At 37.8% G+C, this 20,413-nt stretch overlaps 1 protein-coding gene across 1 annotated transcript in view; it reads right to left on the bottom strand.

Annotated features, from left to right (window-relative positions):
* Window positions 1–20,413, bottom strand: part of pot1 (protection of telomeres 1 homolog) — a 52,743-nt gene that overhangs the window by 2,256 nt on the left and 30,074 nt on the right. The window contains exons 11-16 of the mRNA XM_085359485.1: window positions 3,481–3,662; window positions 2,704–2,801; window positions 1,986–2,012; window positions 1,538–1,694; window positions 946–1,154; window positions 686–821 (exon numbers count right to left, since the gene is read on the bottom strand). Coding sequence (XP_085215611.1) covers window positions 686–821; window positions 946–1,154; window positions 1,538–1,694; window positions 1,986–2,012; window positions 2,704–2,801; window positions 3,481–3,662 — 809 coding nt within the window. The remainder of the gene's footprint in view (window positions 1–685; window positions 822–945; window positions 1,155–1,537; window positions 1,695–1,985; window positions 2,013–2,703; window positions 2,802–3,480; window positions 3,663–20,413) is intronic.

Raw genomic sequence — 20,413 nt, 5'->3', positions numbered from 1 at the left:
ACACACACACACACACACACACACACACACACACACACACACACACACACACTACAATGACGACATGTTCAAGAACTAACACGACTGTTTGAATCAGAATTTGAAGGTCAAAAAACATTTTTATATAAAAGCTTCTGAACTGCCAATCTGTTTAAGGACAGTAACTTATGAATAAGAAAAATGACAAGGCAACAACAGCAGACACACAAAACCAAACATACTGTCTCACTGTGGAAATTCATCTTGTGGTGACATAATGGATTAATAAAAGCATCATCTGTTCTGTATTTTTGTTATGAATGAGTTACTCCTAAGAATTCTCTTAAAATATTTAATTATATAAAAATAAAGAGATAAAAATGACAGAAAATAACAGCCTGTGACAGCCTCTCAATATCCATTATTTAAGTGGGCGGGGTCAAGAAAATTCAAACACACTCTTTAAAATGACTACGCTCGCTTGTATTTGAGTCATTATAAAGGGTGTGTTTTATTTATTTGTTATTTGTCTTCGTTACAATCTTTAAATTGCATGTGCGTATAACCATTTAATATATAAATTTGAAAAACATTTAAAGTATAAATAATAATCAGTGGCTGTCAATATTGATGGAATCGTTATGACTGATCAAGCTCCTGCTTAGCTCTACCAGCGCTCTATCAGTGTGTGAGATTTATCTCTGACCCGTAATATCTTTTCCTGCCTCTGAACAGAAAAGGTGCAGATAGGTCGAACAGAGACAGGTGACCTCCTGATGCCCTTACGGGGATGATGTTCTGGTAGCTGGCCATGAGCTGGCACATTTCCTCCAGTGTTGAACCTGTAAGATACCAAGATATCGGAGTTTTTGTGGATTTGATGATGGAAGGATTCCTAGACCAGTCTTGATATTTCTTTTGATATGTTTTTAGCTTTTATGCTTTCTAATAATTGCGGATTGTTACCCATGAGCAAGATGACATCCTTGGTTTTGCCCTCAAACATAAGCTGAGTGAGCAGGTAAACAGTTAGAGCTCGGTTTGAGGGACCTGGGGCGTGTCTTGGGAGGCTGACCTGTCCAGAGAGCACCCATGGTGGGGGACTGCAGGGTCCACAGTCCTTTGATGCCTCAGAGAAGATACTTTCCAACAGCTCATCATCTGGGACATCCTGCCTGAGATCATCATCATTTTAAACTTATATATCAACACCATCTGAGATCAAATCAAAATCTACTAGTGCTGTCAGCGATAATCTTGTTAAAATGATGAATGAACGCCATAACTGCATTAACGCGGAAAATCTCTGATAACGAGTTACCGCGGATCGCCCTTGCGTGGGGCTGGACGGCGTCAAAGCGTTAGCGCGGTTAGCTCATTAATGCGTTAGCGCGGTTAGGTCATTAATGCGTTAGCGCCATCCAGCGGGGCGATCTGCGGTAACTCGTTAACGGAGATTTGCAGTTATGGCATTAATGTCATTTTAATGAGATTAACACTGACAGCACTAAAATCTACACATTACCACATGAAGCAACAACACAGCGTATGTGCCTACATTGATTTACACTTGCTGCAGTAAAGCTTGAGTGCCTCATGCAGTCTGTGGGGTTCATAGGCCTTCAGCTGGGCCCTGACATGGTGAACTCGACCCAGGCCACTCCGCTTAACTTCAGATAGTGTCACCTTCTGCATGTCATGGCCACAGCTTCTCTCTGAACACAAACACCAACCCACAGAGGAAAAATGTTCATCATTAAACACTTGGTAGTAAATAGTAAATAGAATGGATAACAATTATTAAAATGGTAAATAAATATAAAACCACATTAGAAATTATACACAGATGTCATTTTTAAAATAAATTAAGGATTTACTTTAAAAAAAGTCGTTTTTATTTAGACAGGATTGGTCCTAATTTACTGCTTTATATTCATTATAATACATTACCTGCACTTCCAAATCAAACCAATTAGCAATTACCAATGCAGTGCCGAATTTCATACCTGTACTGCAATCCAGTGTTTCACCATCTACAACACAGAACAAATCGAAGCATCAAAGACGGAACGAAACACAAGAAGGCAAATAAATAAGCATTAAGTTGGACAGGCTTAAATTTAGCACACAACAGCAAGCTCGCTATCCTGAATTAAACATCTCCTTGGTACTGTACAACAGTTTGTAAAGCAATATCTGAAGAACTACATAGAAGTAAATTCAACACTACAGTTTTAGTTATAAATTTCTTTAGCTGTTCAGTACAGATAAAAGGTAAACACTATACAAGCATTACACAAACAGAAGCTTTCAAAGGACAAAAGTAAATTAATTTGGGTTTTAAAACTAAACTAACTGTACTTTATAAAAAAAAACTATACCACTGTTACTATGTCATGAATTCAATTATTATTCCTATTTTCCTGTAATGTTTTGAAGTCTGTTAAGGTAAAACATGAAGTTCAAATACAGCATATTTGTTTTTCGCAATCACAATAAAAACAAAACTATGATATCTTCCATCTTTTTTAACAAAGGTATAAACGAAATTGTGGATTTGGAATTTACAGTTTTTGGAATGTTATACACATAATATTACTGCATGAGCGATTATATAAGTGTCCTGTAAAATCAGACTTGTTTGAAATCTATTTAAGTTTAATCAGTAGGAGCAGCAGTGACCATAGTTAGTACGGAAGTGCGACATCTAGAGCTCATTCGTACCAAGAGACTCTGGTGGAGTTTTCCAGACCTCCAAGAGATCTGAGTCATTGAGTTCAGAGAGTGCTTCTTCATCATTTTCTTGGAAAGCTTCAATAACTCTATAGACAGAAATAAAAAGAAAAGAAATGTATTTAGTGATGCAATCAAAAACAAAGATGACAAAAAAGTACTACACACTTAGCAAATAAAACCAGGAACATGAATCAAATACTACAATAAAATTATAGTTTACAGACAAAAACAAGAGCATCCATAATACAGGGTTGATTCTTAACCAAGATCAAGTCTTGGTGGCGATAATACTCCGTTATGGACAGCTGTGTACACCATGGAGTAGGCTTCCCTAAAACGTTTTTTTCAAGACACTTTTTCTCAAAAAAAGTGTCTAAAGTAGATCTTACTTACTCAACTGGTATAGTTACTAGTAAAACAGTGTGGGAGCACAGTTGTGTGTTACTGATAAATGCATTTTTCTTTATATTGTCCAGTGCTGCTGTGACAAAAGGACCCCACTCACACAGACTTGTAATGCACGTAAATGTTTGTTTACAAAAGCTTTACAATTTCAGTTCATACAGCTTGCAAGCTGTCTCTTCCTGCTTCACTCCCCACAATGCTCTCACGCCATGTCCCGGCAAACTACCCAAACAGTCACAATAAGATGATGGAGGTCAGTTTTAGTCAGTCATCACCTGACACCACACCCTGAACCCACTGCTCCACCCCTCTGCTGCAGCCGAGGAACAAACCACATTTTTCTCTCATCTCTCACCGTACCTCTTCAGCTCCTGCACGTCAGGGCTGTTATCAGGAAGAATCCCGATCCCTCTGCCATATGACGTCCCTCCGTGCAGATGAAAAGCCAGGTGATCTACCTGTAATTGGCTTCTGGTAAGACCAGGCACTGTACTGGATCCTGCAATTGCTCGCAGGTTGTAGATCCTCAGGAAGACTCCAGGCTGATGGGACCCCCCCCCCCAAAAAAAATAGTCAGAAAAGACAAAACTTTTTAGTATTGAAATGCTATAAAAACAAAAAAACAAACAAACACCAAACAAAACATGTTTTCAACTAGTAACCTGCAAGAGAGATGAAGACATCAGCACAAAAATGCCAAGTCAATTGTGAAGTTTGTTGTAAATGTATTGTGGCTTCAGTGTTTCACAAAAACATTTGGCAAGACAAAAGACAAACAACAGATGATGTAACTATTTTCAGTCTGAGCAACAACAAACATTCTCCCACTCTCTCACTGGTGCCATGCAAGTCACCATCTGTAACAACGCGGGGTTCGGTGCGACTTCAGTGACGCCGACATGTGGAACATTAATCACAGGAAGAAAATAGTTATAGAGCCTCGTCTAACTCTGAGAGCTGTCGTCCCAGCAGCGTAACAACACCTGGATGCTTTGTGTTGTTTTTGAAAAACTTCAACGTCCTTCAAAACTTTAATACCGTGTACACAAGGAATGTTAATAATATGAATACAAAGTGCACACATGTCAGTGTTCATATAGTCGAATCCTGCATACATCCCAAATGTAATAATCTGGGTCAGATAATAGATTCAAACTGAGGACCTTATTGCCTTGAGGCATCAGTGCTAACCACAGCACGACCATAATGCCCTATCCTGAAATTCTTCCACATTTTTTTCCAGATTGGTGAATCTGTGGCCATTTTACTTCTGAAAAAGCACTTTTCTGTCTTTCTAAGACACTGTTGTTTATATCCAAACGTGTTTATTGACCCGTTGTCAATTAAGCTACTTAGCTGCAAAATGTTCCTCCAGCTATATTTTTTTTAATACCAGTTACTTATCAGCAGATGGCAATGTTGCACCAAACCTACAGTCAGTGGTGGTGACAGTGATTCAGAGACTGGTCATTGGATTTGGGGGGTTTGTCATTTTGTTTTTTCTCCTCTCTCAGCTGTGATGATCCTGTAGCCAAAAGCAATCAAAAAACACTTCAGTAATCAAGTGTCCGAGCGACTCACTGACGCTTTGAGAGCTAGACACATACATATGGCCAAAGGCTAATTAAAGTCCTGAATCCTTGACACCAACACAAAGATCTGGTTATGGCTTGGACCCAGTTGTTCTTAGACATGTGAGTGTGACAACTAATCACTACGAAGTTGTTCTAAGCTTTGATTAAGAATTTAAGAATTGCAATGAGAACGGCTTCTTCTGGGATGACAACATATATGGATGTCTTACAATCTTTCTTTAATGTTTTCATTCTATTTTAATTCTCCTTATTATATTATCCCTCTGTTCAGCACTTTGGCCGACACTTGATGTCTTTTAAATGTGCTATATAAATAAAGATGACTTGAGTTGACTTGACAATGCAAAGCATTGCAATGTGCAGGATAATGCACCAGCTACCGCAGGCACTGTAGCCACAAAGCTATGAAGATAATGTAAACCTAATTCATTACACTGTAAATAAAAATTTAGTAACAATTAATCAATACTAATGACGAATAAGCAAAAATTCCCCGAAGACCTATGATGTAAACAAACAGGAAGTAAAAGCAAGAAACATTTAGGAAAATGTGTAGGAAAGTATAGAACAACAAAAAACAAGATGATACAAATATGAAAGATATGAAAGCCACAGACTACGAAAATGAATGGCTAAACAGACAATTATGACAATGGGTGGGAGTAGGAAACTTGTACTTAAGATCATCTTTAAAAAATGCAGCCAATGCATTTTTTAAAATAAACAACAGGAGATGTGTCACTCCTGTAACATCTGTAACACCCAGCAGTCGCCTCATTGTTCTGACACACACAACAAATCTATTGACTACACTACACACCAACTACACTGAAAAAAAGGCCATGTTGGATTTACTTGATTTAGGGCTGCTCGATTATGGCAAAAATGATAATCACGATTATTTTCACTGAAATTGAGATCTCGATTATTTGACGATATTTATTTAACCCTTTAAGACCTACCATAGAACCAAGTCCGCCAGAGCTTATATTATTTTTTTTACATGCTGTAGTGCCATTTGTGGGAGCATTTCAAGTTGCTATACAACTGTTATAGCCCATCCATCCATCCATTCACTTCTGCTTATCCTTTTCAGGGTCGCTGGAGCCTATCCCAGCTGTCATAGGGCGAAACGCGGGGTACACCCTGGACAGGTCGCCAGTCTGCAATTGCAAAAAAGTGCAATAAACTACAAAAAAAATTGAAAATCGTTTTTGGTTTTTTTACATATATTTCTATTTGGAGAAATTTAAGAGGTTTATCCCTCAAAACTTTAAATACAAAAAAGTTGCAAAAAATAGTTTACAATAACAGGAAACTTATTTTGAGTGTCTTCATAGTTTTATTTTGGAGATACATGACTTATAAAAACACCAGTATAGGCTTTTAAGGAGTACAAGTAAAAAACTACATTTTCCGCGAAAATGACGTCACTTCCGGTTTCGGGCAGGAAATGGCGGACATGCGATAGTTCGTGTTGTTTCATATGCAAAAAAAATTATTGCGCTAGCTTACGCGGTTCCGGTTCTACAGGGATTTAAAAATAGTTACGCAAAACGGAGCGTGCTGCTCTGACCGGCTTTAAAGGGTTAACAATAACAATGTATTGAATAATGACTTTAAAAAATAATATAAAATAGTGTGCAAATACTGATAACAGTGCAAATGTTTGCAATATAAGAAGTAAATGAAAAATGTAAACATCTATGTTTAGTAAACTTCGCAGTGTTGCTCTGTGGTGCAGCTACGACACCGTAGCAAAGTTTACACACTATGTCTACTTGATGTCTGACTCTGCGAACCCATAATGTTTCCACACCACTGAAGTTTTTTTTTACCTCTCTTTTCAACCAGCGGCAGTCACTCTCCTCTCCAAACAACTTCTGCTTAGCTTTCCGAGCTTCCCTCGGGTCCTCTTAATTTGTTGTGACGCGTGTTCGAAATGCAGAGAGGTGCGCTCAATTTGCCACACGGAGCAGCGCGAGAGTAAAGCACGAGGGAGGGGCTAATAATCGGCTCAGTCATTTTTAATGATCGTTGAAAGCCCAGATCGTAATCGTGATTAAAATTCGATTAATTGAACAGCCCTAACCTGATTCAGTAGTGGACATTGGCTGCACACAAATTGTTTGCTTTGGCAGAAACTTAAACAACTGAGTTAAATCAGCACAACCTTTTCATATTCAGTAAACCTGTACATTTTGTGTTCATAAAACGCGATTGAAACATGTTCAGATGGAGTAAGTTGAGCTCTTGGAATGTTTTAATCCTTCACAATTTTGTCATTTTATTTCAACACTATTCAATAACTTTTACACCAATACTACTTGGTCACTTAAATACTACATGTTGTCTTCATTTTACATAATGTTCAACAAAGTCTAGATCCTGGTTACCATAAAAATTGAATGGGTCTACAACAACTACCATCCTCCTATCTTTATCCTGGTTGCAGGGGGGCTGGGAAATAACCCTGAAGTGATAGGTTACGAGGCAGGGTACACCCTGAACAGCTCACCAGTCTATCACATAGAAACAAACAACCATTTACACTTACATTCACGGGTCATTTAGAATCACCAGTTAACTGCATGACTTTTAACTGTGGGAGGAAACCAGAATACCCAGAGAGATACCACTGCAAACTAGCCAGAATGTGGATTTGAACCCAGGACCTTCTTACTGTGAAGCAACAGCACTAACCACCATGCCAACAATGTAGGAAATTCAGGAAAGCTATGATTTCCTGTATTTGATGCAGAATTTTTTTGTTTTTGTCCAGGTTAAGGGCGACCGTGGCTCAGGGGGTTGGGAATCGCATCTGCAACCGGAAGGTCGCCGGTTCGATCCCCGGGCTCTCTGTCCTGGTCGTTGTGTCCTTGGGCAAGACACTTTACCCTACCGCCTACTGGTGTTGGCCAGAGGGGCCGATGGCGCGATATGGCAGCCTCGCTTCTGTCAGTCTGCCCCAGGGCAGCTGTGGCTACAACCGTAGCTGCCTCCACCAGTGTATGAATGTGAGAGTGAATGAATAGTGATATTGTAAAGCGCTTTGGGTGCCTTGAAAAGCGCTATATAAATCCAATCCATTATTATTATAATCCACAACAAAAAGCAATAGCATGCACGTAGTGTGTGTGTGTGTAGTTGTCTGCCTCTTATAACTCCAGTGATTTTCCTGCAGTTTGAAATCTTGTGCGATCTTGTGAATTTCATGAGTTCAGCAACTAACCACTCTCACTAGATTGTATCATGTCATCTCAACAAGAACAAATTAAGTTGTTGAATTTCGTACAGATCCTTCATGACTTAATTACGTTCATAGAAACATGAAATTATTGTGTTCAAATTACAAGTTAGACTTTTTTAATGTAACAACCACTATGACGCCAGGACTGGCTGGATGGGATGGTTTCTTCTGGGGATCATAACTGTCTGGCTTTCAGTTAGTCATTCCAGTTGCATTTCATCCATTAGCTGGTTCATATGTGCTGCCAGGCATTCATCAAGTGCAGTTAGCTTATTTAACCAATAGATGTCTTTACCAACTGTCACTGCTGTCTTCCTCTGTGTCATGTGGGAATCTCTAAGCTCCTGCATTCATGCACAACAAACAAAAATAATACCACAGCACACCATGTGCCAGCAGCCTTGAGCAAAGAAGTCAGATAGATGTAAATAAACCTTTTTTCGATAACTCTCCCTTTACCATATATCAATCTCCTTTTATCACATGACCACGTACAATGCTTACGTGCCATTTTAATTTCACCTACTAATTAAAAGATGTCAAAAAATATATCCTAACCTTTGCAGTAACCATTATTACCTAAATTTACTTCAACCACTCTACAAGGTCAGGAGCACTTCCTAAGAGCATAGAAAAACACTATGTTTAAATAAAAACTACTATTAAGATCATATAACTGCCACTGGGGGAGAAGGCAGCCAGTGAGACCACATACAGAGTATTTTTGATTGCAGAGTCTCAGTTTTGTTTGGTCTCCAAAGACCTGAATATTTAGCAGCGTGAGATAGAAGAAACAACTCTAAGTACTCTGAAGATGGCAGTGTTTTCTTATTGCTACATGACAGTTTAAAAGAATTTACCACAGTTAGTGTTTGGAAAAAGGTGTAGCGAGAAACGAGAGGGTGACTAAAGCTGGAAGAGTGAGGGAAATCACCAGAGGACAGAAGGAAGGACAAATAACGGCAGTGTCATGCAGTGTCGACTCAGATGTGGCCCACTCGAGCTTGTTGTTTGTATGCACACATTAAATCCTGTGCAGCAGCCCAGAGACCCCAGGTATGATTATAATGAGCAGCTGAGAAAAACAGCACTATGTTTAGACAAGAACCTAACTCATCTGGTCAGAAGACTAAGGTCGCAGTGCGTACAAAAGGTGCTGAAGCTATTCTCTCACGTCAACAAATGCATGCTTTCATTTACATTTATCATTTTTCAGTAAACCATTTTTTGCATTCTTTGGAGGATAACTAATCTCAGAAGGATAATTTGGCATGTAGACATGATATAAGAAAAGCTTCTTTTAGCTATTCCTTTATACACAAGGGGTCACCGGACGGGAAAGGAAGCTCCTCACCTCCTGGATGTGAGCATTTGCCTTTGTTTCATACGATTGAACCTTTGATCTGCCATCTGACCAGACCATTACCTTTTCCCTTCATCCTTATTGTTTTTGTTGTAGCCTAGTCCTTTGTGGTCACTGAACGTCCTGAGTTTTACGTCAAATCATGTGGCTTTGGCTGATTGCGCACCTCTCAATTTTGTAACCTGGTGCATTGTGCTGAAGACAAAAGTGTAAGATCATGTTGGTTTTTACCACCACTTTAATGATATTCCAGTACAGAAACTGATTAACTGAAGTGTGTTAAAAAAAAAAAAACCTTCAAAAAGTAGTAAATAATGTCACATCTAAAGAAAAAAAACTGAGAAATAATGTATCTGTCTGTAAAAGATTTCCCATACTTTTGGTGAGTTTCAAGGCAAAAAAGCATTGCTGACTAAACAGAACACAAAGACCCATTTCACACTTACCAAAAAAAATAACTTGATCATCCTCAAGACTTGAAAAAAATACTGTGTTGACTGATGAGACAAACTTTTATCAAGGCATAAAACTAACACAGAATTTCATAAAAAGAAAATCATGCAAAAAGTAAAACATGATGGTGGTTGTAGTGTGATAGTCTGTGGCTGCTTTGCTGATTCAAGACCTGGATGACTTGCTGTAATTGATGGAAACATAACTTCTGCTTTTTACCATACAAAATGCTGCAAAAAACAAAACCTCCAGCCATTGTTTGTGCATCAAATCTAAAATGCACTTGGGATATTCAGAAAGACAGCAAACTGAAATTAAAAAAAAAAAAAAGAAGCTAAAGAAAATTAAGGTTCTGGAGTGGCCTAGTTAAAATCAAGACTTAAATCTGATTAAGATGCTTTGGCCTGACCTTAAACAGGCCATTCATACTCAAAACATCTCCAATGTAAAACAATTCTGCAAAGAAGGGGTAACATTTATGTATGTGGGGCCAAATGGGGCTTTCATGGGATATAGAACTCAATGCACTGGTCCAGAGCTCAGAGAGTGATCGGCCTCTGACAGAAAAATAGTACCCTGCTGCTTCCCCTGCAAACAAATCATTTTCCTTTAAAAGAGGCCAAAGAAACAGAGTGGAGAAGCCTCTGGCATCCTCTCTGAGTCTGTACGAAAACTAAACACTCCACTGTCTGCTCACCACCCGACAGCCAAGACGCCACTGCCGCCGTCTTATGGTATTAATGCTGCTTGGTCGCTCCATAAAAGACTATGTAAAGTTCAAAAGATTGCTTTGGGCTTTATTGAGCATCAGAAGCCTGTGAAAGCAGCCAAAAAAAGCAACTTTTGCCTTCACTGAGAAGAAGAAACTGTTCATTTTAAAATGGCTTATTTATGGAGCTGCAGGAAATGGATTTTAAAAGCCAGAGAGATACAGCATGACTCAACAGTGGAGCTCTTTGTGCTGGAACGTCAACTCAATGGGAGACGGGGGCTGTGACCAAAGGAAGTACACCACAATTCAAATACATCAAATGTACTCTGAGACCTAAGTTAAAACAAGACCACAAGAAATAGAAGCATTTTTTTTGTTTCTGAATCATCTAGTGATTATTTTTTTTAAATTCAAAGAGCTCCTTCAAAATCAGCTAGTTTATATAGTAGTAAGTTATGTTGTCACTTGTCCAGTAAACTACCACGGTGGAAAAATAAATCCTATAAATCCTATTATTATTTAATTGTCTTTAATGCATCTGGCTTCTTTAAAATGCCAATCTTACCCATATTAAATTTACAAGATGAAACAGGCTCCATATCACCTATTGGTTTGTGAAATCCCCTTAAGATTATTGTTATACCTTAGAAAAATCTTAGATTAAAAGGGTGAAAATAATAGTAATTAGCTAGTTTCAATAGTACTGAAAGCAGCTGTATGACATGTCTAGAAAAGGGTTATGAGTCACTTTTTCTCTAATGGTTAAAATTTTATTTGTGAAGAAATTCATGAAGTCATTACTGATTAAAGTTAAAGCAACGCTTGGCTCAAGTGAGCTCGGACTCTTTGTTGGCCTAGCTACAGTGCTGAAAAGAACTAATCGCTCCCCAAGCCGACATAAATGCATAATTTTCGCAATGGTGTCATCTCTAAACAGGAAACATTGAAGTGGAGTGGAGTGAAGGGTGTCTGCATCAGTACACACACCCCTCCCCCTACCTCGCTATTCCCAAAAAGATTCAATGACATGGAAATGTTTAGTTCGTCAAGCATGAGCGCTAAAAATTATATAATGAGTTGAAGCTGCAGGAGTTGAGCACACACTGATTGTTTTGTTCACAATGTCATAGTTATTTCTTCAAGCAAGCAAAGTTTTTTTCCCCTCACAGCGTTTCAAGAATTGACCATTAAAGAAATCAAATGGCTGCATCCCAGTTTCCCTCCATTTCTACATAGTTTAAGCTACTATGAGTTCAATCATTATATCAAGCTGGCAATGATATAAAACCACAGAGTAAAGAAACAGTTCATTTTATTTTATCTGCTCTATTTATCATTACTTTGTCAAATGAACCTTTTTGAGGGTTTAAACATGTTTAAAAACAAATGAAATTTTACGGACACATCAAGTCTTTGATAGACTCTGGGTTTCAAAAGTAAACACAGTTGGATGCACACTATTCTGAAGTTTGGCTTTAATTCAATGAAATGAAGAAAGCAGACAAAACTCAAGTCCTGGATCAAGCGTGGGCTCACTTATTGCATAACATAGGAATCAGCTTAAGTTTTTTTTATTTAATGTATGTTCTTAGTGAGGGGTTTAGGAATGTGGATTTCCAATAATTTATATCTGTCCTTGAATAACCTACATTTGCACTAATTAGAATCGCCATATCAAATAATCAATCAAACAATCCATAACCAATTCTGGACATCGATACGATGTCCAAACTAGGTCCACAATTTAGACCATGACCCAACTTGCATGTAAATATGACGTTCGACATTTGAATTCTGGGTAATGTTTTGATCTATGACAGATACAGGAAATTGACATAATTAAATGTAATATGCTAAATGAGCTTATGACCTCCCACATTTTTGACCAGCTTAGTGTTACAGCAGTAAACAACACTGATTCACAGAAACAAAGATGTAGGGATAAATATTTCAGTAAAAATTTATTTTCTGCTAAATTCGTATTGAAATGGGTATCTTTTACTTCATTTTAATGACCTAAAAGGAAAAAAAAAAAAGGTTTTCACTCTTTAATTACCAAATGTCAATGCTGTCAGTGAAAGGATTTTGCAGTGTTTGTGTTTCCACAGTTATCACATCATAAAAACAAACAAACAAATAAATAAATAAATGCATACTATTAATTTTAAATTACCGTAATTGTCGGGCTATAAGCCGCTACTTTTTGCACAAGTTTTGAACCCTGCGGCTTTTAGTCAGGTGCAGCTTTTCTATGGATTGTCCATGATTTTTGTGATATCGTAAGACGATTTGTTTTGTTTGTTCCGCTGTTGTACGGCACTACGTTGCCTGGCGGAAGGGCGTGTAATCAGACACACAGTATCGGGGTTCAAGAGTGGTATGTTGGTCACGTGTCCATCCGCCAGGCAACATAGTGCCGTACAAGTAGCGTGAAAGACAAACTTCAAAGTAGCGCTACGCATTCAGCGGGAGGCGTGGATGACGAGCGGCGATAAACTTGCGAAAAGCAAGTTATGCTCAACTCCACCGGTGGAATCTGACAGCGTGGAAAAGTGTGAAAACATCCATGATCACCAACGGATTTCGAAGGGCTGGACTGCTGCATGATGGAGAGGAGGACACCGCCACGGCCCTTCTGAGGGTGTTCGACTCTGACACTGACAACGAGGATTTGTTTGGTTTTTAAAGTGACAACAAAGGAGAGAAGCGGAGAGTGGATGACGTAGCCTGAGCCTGAGCCTGTTCGTATCCGACACTGGAGGAGAGGACTTTGGTGGTCTTAGTGTGCAGGAAGATGGTGGTGAATGACTGACTTTTCTTCTTGTTAAAGCCGTGTCACTGCACCTGAGCCTAAAAGGTAGTCCGGATCTATTTTTCTGGTGTGCTGTAGGTTATTGTTATGTACTACATTTGTTACTCATTTATGAAGCACAGTACATGTTTCGTACTTGTAATTACCGCTACTTGTACATATACCTAAAAAGTTATGCAAATATGTACCCATAACTTGTTTTTCAAAATATTAATAAAAGGGGTGTGTCTCCAAACAGCCATCTCTTTCCTGACAATTCCCTTTGTGCACATTCTCTTACATATGATAAGTCAACATTGAAACACCTGCGGCTTTTGGTCAGGTGCGGCTAATGTATGTACAAAACAGGATTTTCCCCTGATTTTAGCTTGTGCGGCTAATATTCAGGTGCGCTTTGTAGTCTGGGAAATACGGTAATTGTTCCACTCCACAACATTTATAACAAGCAATGGATATTGCAATCAACAAGACTGGTGTGGAGATGATCTCATTCAACATAATTTCAATATTTCTTTAACTGCTTTGATTAGGTGTTTTAAAACATTTACATGCGCTGGTATGTGTAATAGTAGAATAGCCTTGATTAACTCAGCCTGACAGACTTAAAATTTTACTGATTATAACAACTGACAGACAATCATTTCTTAGAGAGAAATTTACTGAAAGGAAACTGGCTTCACTGGGGCAAACCGTTGGTAAATTGGGTAAATTAAATATTAAAGAACATCAGAGCAATTTCAATCATTTCCAGTCACATTAAAAGTGGCAATTCACTGAGTTCTCCACAGAAAGAAACAGCTCCCATTGTCTGCTCATAAACATTATACTGAGTTACAAAATATAAAAAAAATAAAAAATGAAAATTACTGCAGTATTGCTTTTAGATGGACTAATGAAGAAATGAAGATTTAAAATTCTATTATTATGCATGTCTGTAAGCTTTTGTTCAAATAGAAATATATTTCTCATAATGAATATGAGCAACCTGCTTCCAAAACAACATGCATGAAAAATAAAAAAAATACTGAGATTCCAAGAAGGTGAATGCAGATACACACAGAAAACACAAATCCCAGTTTCATTAAGTATTTCTCGTGGAGAAATCGAGATCTCAAATCATGGCTTTCAGCCCTCATTAAGAAACCACCATGAAGGATCTAGATGAAATGTCTAAATAAAAACACGGGGTGGCTTTCAGGAGATGGAACAGGTCATTTCCTAGTCAGAAGGTTGTTGGTTCGAGATACTAGTTTGTACCTCTAAAAAGGACCAGCCAACGAAAGAAGCGTCTATATAGCTATATTATTCCCTAATTTTCCCCTAATGGATGTATGGTGGATGAGTGTGTTTTTTCATAACTTATCCATTCGGTAAAGCTTTCAGTTAGCAGTGCAGTCTCTATGACATGTGCTAACATTGGTTAGCTGTAGCTAGTAGTTGTCTGCTAGGCCCCACCTCCAGTTATAGGAGTAATTGAAGTGTATCTCCCCATCATGTTGCTGATGTTTGTCTTTGTTATCCATTTTTACCAAACTTGGTTAATGACTTCTCAACTCAGCTTCAACCAGGTACAGTCCCTTGTGGGTCAGAAAAATAACATGGGCCAAAACACTAACAATGTGGCTTGAAAATGCAGTCCAGGAGAACTGCCATTTGAAGCAGACCCCAAAACCAACTCCCTTGAAAAAAAAAAAAAAGAAAGGATTTTTCTGTTCCATATGCAATAATGATAAAAAAAAAAAAAAAAACCCCTGTTTCTTGTTGCTTGCCATTAATGCTCCATAGGAATAGCATCATCCTGTAGTTCAATTTCTCTGAACTGTTAGTTTGCCTGCCTATTGATCCTGCTTATCGGTTCCACTTGCACTTGTGCTAGAATCAGCTGATTTCATTTCATGTGCGGGAGCAGAAAAATAGTGGCCCAGTCTGCATAGTGGATATGGACATTACTTTTATTTTTACTGCATAAAAGGACAAAAGTACAATGGTGAAATGCAAACTGCATTATGCTGCTAACGCATCGGCTCATTGCAAGCCTCTGCACAGACAGCATGCTAACGCCAAGCTAGCCAAGAACCCAGAGTGATGTTAAAGTTGAGTGAATATTGACGCCAGCCCAGCAGCCAGACCATTAACTTTAACAAGTAACAGAAGTAGTGATAAGCAATCAGGCTATAGTCTCCATTTCTACCTGTTCATGTTCAAGTAGAATCACTGTGACGGTTTCTTTAAAATCTCTTTATACTGGTTATATCTTTGCTTTGTGTTGTCAGCTTTTTGTTCACAACTAAAAACTAAGAGAAAGTTCATGTGTGTCCTCATTAGAATAAGTGTTTGTGCTGGTGTGTGAAACTGTAGCCTATGAGTTTGTATTAATTAAATTGGTAATTATGAGATGACGCGTTTCACGTCATTTTACAGAGAAATGTTAAAATAATGTAACCCGTAGGAAAACAAATTACTTTCTCCTGGGAGTAATTAAAATCCATTACTGCATTACTGCAGCGGATGTGCATAATATTAACGTAACTGCCACAAACGTCTTTGTGGCAGTAAAAGTGATTCTGACGTTAAACATTAGTTCTGCATGACTTTTTTGCCAGGTAACTTGTGCCCCACCTGTCAGAACTCTGCACCCCACCAGTGGGGCACGCCACACACTTTGAGAACCACTGCACTAAACCAACAATACATAGTGCAAGTAAAATACAAATTGTAGTGTTATTTGGCTGGTAAAAATTCACGACTCTCAAAGTGCTATATTTCTCAAAAGGCTACATTTCTCCTAATGAATATGAGTGGCATCCATCTGCTACTCCTCAACTCACAACACAAAGACCCTTATGTAATGCAACACAACAAAACCTATGAACAAGAAAACAGATTACGCATCCATTATGCTCTCTGCAGGAACTATCAAGTTAATTTTTATAGCAGTAAATGAAATTAGTGGCTGCAGGAAAGGAAAGGAAAATTTTAAAAATAAAATGAAATAAAGGAATGCCTGGAGAATGATCTGCAACAACCTAAAATATCCTAATTTAAAAAATGTAGGTATAGTTCATTGGTATGGCAGATCTGATCATCTGGTCAGGTCTTTCAGGTTAACAAGCAAAAAAAGAAAGCTGACTTGTATTCAAAAGCTTGGTTGTTAATTAAGTTCATCTGTTTGATGCAACACTTGAATCGAAAGCATGAGAAATGCTTCATAAACTGGTGTCAGTTAGAAGTGAATAAACAGCAAACTCATTCAATGTATTCAGAGTTTTATAATGAACCAGTCTGTAAAAAGCAGGATGTACCTGACAACCTCCAACTACAAAACTGTGTGGTCTTGTTCCATACTTAACTGACACAATATGATTTATATCTTGGTGCTCTGAATAATGATGGATATGCTCGCCCACTATTGTCACCGTCTTTCACAGACTTATACATTACCATGAAAAAGTATTTGCATCCTTCCTGATTTCTTAGTTTTTGCAATGTTGTTGCACTTATATGTTTCAGATCATCAAACTAATTTTAATATTAGACAAAGATGACCTGAGTAAATTCATCAATTAATTACCCTAATTGCCTCACTCTTCTTATCAGGATTGTTTTAATTCACATTGGAGGGTTTTCAGACTTGGACAGTCTGTTTAACCCTTGTATGGTCTTCATTTTTAGTACATGCTGGTATCCCTTGGGTTGAAGTGACTCAGGGCATTGTTTGGTGTTTTAGTCTAAAATAAAATTTTACTTCGTAAACCATTAACATATATTTTCTTTATCTCATTTTCCAACAGTAGAGAAAACATATGTTTAACTAGAAAATGTATATTCGGAAGAAACTGCAATGTGAATGCTGATAGCTTTCACATTGCTTTTCACCTAAATAGAAAAGTGTAGAACTGATGAAAGCTGACATTTACACAGAAGAAGTTGGAAAGTAGCTGAACAGGTTTAAAATGTACATTTGAGAAAGCTGAGTAATGACAAAAGAAAATTTAGAATCAAAAACATCTTAATGAATATTAAAAGTTCATATTCTTTAAATCACTGAATGACTGAAATGTGGGAGAATTCACTCTAGACAGCTAAATGCTGTAAGTTTAATCATCCAGTCACAAGAGTCATCATCTGATTCCAACTGCCTAGATCTGAACCACCTGTGTGCAGAAGAGAAATCCACCAATGAACAATAAGCTTGAATTTAGCAGGCCAAGCAAAATGCTCTATCCAGTAGGCCTGCACTAACTACTGACATACTATTATTCTGTGGCAAAACCCTGTCAAATCTACCTCGGTGCACCTGTTGAAAAACTGCTTCTTAATCCAAGACTCTAACTCCTGTCAAAATCAGTTTCAAACCACGAGGATCCCGAGGACTTGTTCTACACAACAGTGTGTTCTTTATGTTCCTGCTGTCAAAAATGTGGTCACAGAAGCGATTTAAAAAGTGGGGTCATTCCTGATGTTGAGATAAACTTCTCACTAAAAATACAATGTTTTTTTTTTTTAGGTATATAACGAAGCTTTATCTAAAGGATGCTTACCCTCAACCATGTATGATACCACTATCACTTTAATCCACAAGCCTGGTAAAGATCCTTTGGAGCCAGGTTCGTACCGACCAATAAGTCTATTGAACGTAGATAATAAAATATTGGCAAAAATTCAGGCTATGCGATTAGAGATAGTTCTCCCAACAGTTGTGTCGGAGGATCAAACGGGATTTGTAAAAAATAGACAGTTATTTTTTAATATTAGAAGGCTATTAAATGTTATATATACACATAATATTTATGATCAATCTGAAATACTACTCTCACTAGATGCGAAGAAGGCCTTTGACAGTGTCGAGTGGGATTTCCTCTTCCCGACCCTGTCAAAGTTTGGCATAGGCCCAAATCATATTTCCTTTGTTAAGCTGCTTTACACAAAACCTCAGGCCTCAGTTAACACAAATACGATAATTTCTAGTCCTTTCCTCCTCCACCGCTCTACAAGACAAGGGTGTCCTCTGACCCCATTGCTATTTGCACTTGTCATAGAACCTCTCGCCATGCAATTACGCTCTACAAAGAATTATAAAGGAATAAGGAGATTTGGTGTAGAACATAAGGTGTCTCTCTATGCAGATGATTTGTTGCTATATATCACTGACCCTATTAAACCATTGCCAAAAATTATGAGTTTTAACTGAAGTTGGGAAAATTTCTGGATACAAAATCAACCTAAGAAAAAGCATATTGTTTCCTATTAGTTCGTTAGAAAAGTTAGATAGCACTACATTGACTTCGTTTCCTTTTACCATCTCAAATACCTTGGAATAAATGTAACCCGTGAATTCTCTGGCCTTTTCAAACATAATTTTATTAATTTATACCATCAAACTGAAAAGAACTTGGAAAGACTGTCTAAACTGCCCATCTCGCTTGCTGGCCGAATAAATATCATTAGGATGAGCACTTTACCCAAATTCTTATTTTTGTTTCAATGTATCCCAATATTGATCACAAAAACTTCTTTCAAGAAAATAGACCAGTTAATTTCTCAGTTTATCTGGAACAAAAAGACACCCAGAATAAAGACCAAAGACCCAAGATTACAGGAGGAATGGGGTTGCCTTGCTTTCAGCTCTATTATTGGGCCTGTAACATACGTTGTATGTCATTCTGGGGTGGGGAACATAGACCTGATTGGGAACGGATGGAAAGTATGACTTTTTTCCCTAATACTCTTAAATCTTTGGTTTTTTCAAATTCAGATCCGGGTAAGTATAAATGTAAAAATTCGGTAGTATCCAACTCACTAAAAATTTGGTCTCAGATTAGAAGGCATTTTCATTGGCGTCAATGTTCAATCTTTACACCATTAACTCATAATCAAGCATACACATTGTTCTCAGGATCCACATTCCAGCTATGGACTTCCAAAGGGATACACACAATCAAGGATCTGTTTATTGATAATCTTTTTCCTTCGTTTCAACGACTTCAGCAAAAATTTTCCATAGAAAACAGACTTTTTCAAGTATTTACAAATACATCATTTTATTAAAGAAACGTTTCCATCCTTTCCGAATGAACCACAAAAACTAGTTTCAGATGATCTGTTCCTGATGAACCCGCTAAAGAAAGGAGCTATTTCCAGGATCTACAACCAACTTTTGCAAATAGTACAACTACATTGGACCACTTGAGAAACACTTGGAGTGAGGAACTGGATACTAACATCACTGAAGATCAATGAACTAAAGCACAAGAACTCATTCACTCCACTTCTGTCTGCTGCAGGCACGGACTACTACAATTTAAGGTCCTGCATAGGCTCCATTTGTCTAAACTGAAGGTTTCAAGGATGTTTCCAGGGGTGAACTCAAGATGTGATCGATGTGACCAGAATTCTGCCTCATTGTCACATACGTCTCCTCCCAGACCCAGTAATGGCACTTGTTGGTGCAGCTACAGTTAAATACTTAAATAACAAACAAATTCATGTTTTGAGTTTTATAGCACTGCTTGCAAGACGCCTTATACTTCTAAATTGGAAAAATAACCCCTCCCCAACTCACTCTGCTTGAAATGATGCATTGTGTAGACACAATGTATCATTTACAGCTGGAGAAAATTAAGTTTTCACTGAGAGATAATGTTAAACACTTTTACCTAATTTGGCAACCTTTTATAGATTACTTCAATAAGTAAACTGGGAGGGAAGGCCTCCTCCCATATCTGCTCCAAGTTTATATATATTGGTCTGGGCAGGTGTATTGTTCTTTTGGGGGGGGGGGGTTGTTTTGTTTTGTTGTTTGTTTGTTTGTTTTTTCTTCTCTCTTTCCCCTTTTTTTTCTTCTTTTTTTCTTTCCTCCTTTGTATATACTCATTTAGGTATATAAATATGTATGTATAGATATAGAGATGTGATGGTTAATATAAAAAAGAATAATTAAAAAAAAGAAAAGAGCAAATTCACTTTAAAAAAAAATACAATGTTTTTCTATGGGTCAGTTAGAAGGTTATCCCTGTACTTTGAGCAATACAGTTTAAAAATTTTATATCGCTGAACTTTAAAAGACACACTGTTGGAAAGAGAACAACAGTGGCTACGTTTTGAGGGT

Source organism: Diplotaxodon limnothrissa, linkage group LG7, assembly GCF_057381915.1.
Source record: "Diplotaxodon limnothrissa isolate DT_005_m linkage group LG7, D_limnothrissa_male_GT1.1, whole genome shotgun sequence".
Taxonomy (NCBI): domain Eukaryota; kingdom Metazoa; phylum Chordata; class Actinopteri; order Cichliformes; family Cichlidae; genus Diplotaxodon; species Diplotaxodon limnothrissa.
The sequence above is the reverse complement of the archived record's forward strand: the minus strand, read 5'-3'. Positions and strand labels throughout refer to the sequence as shown.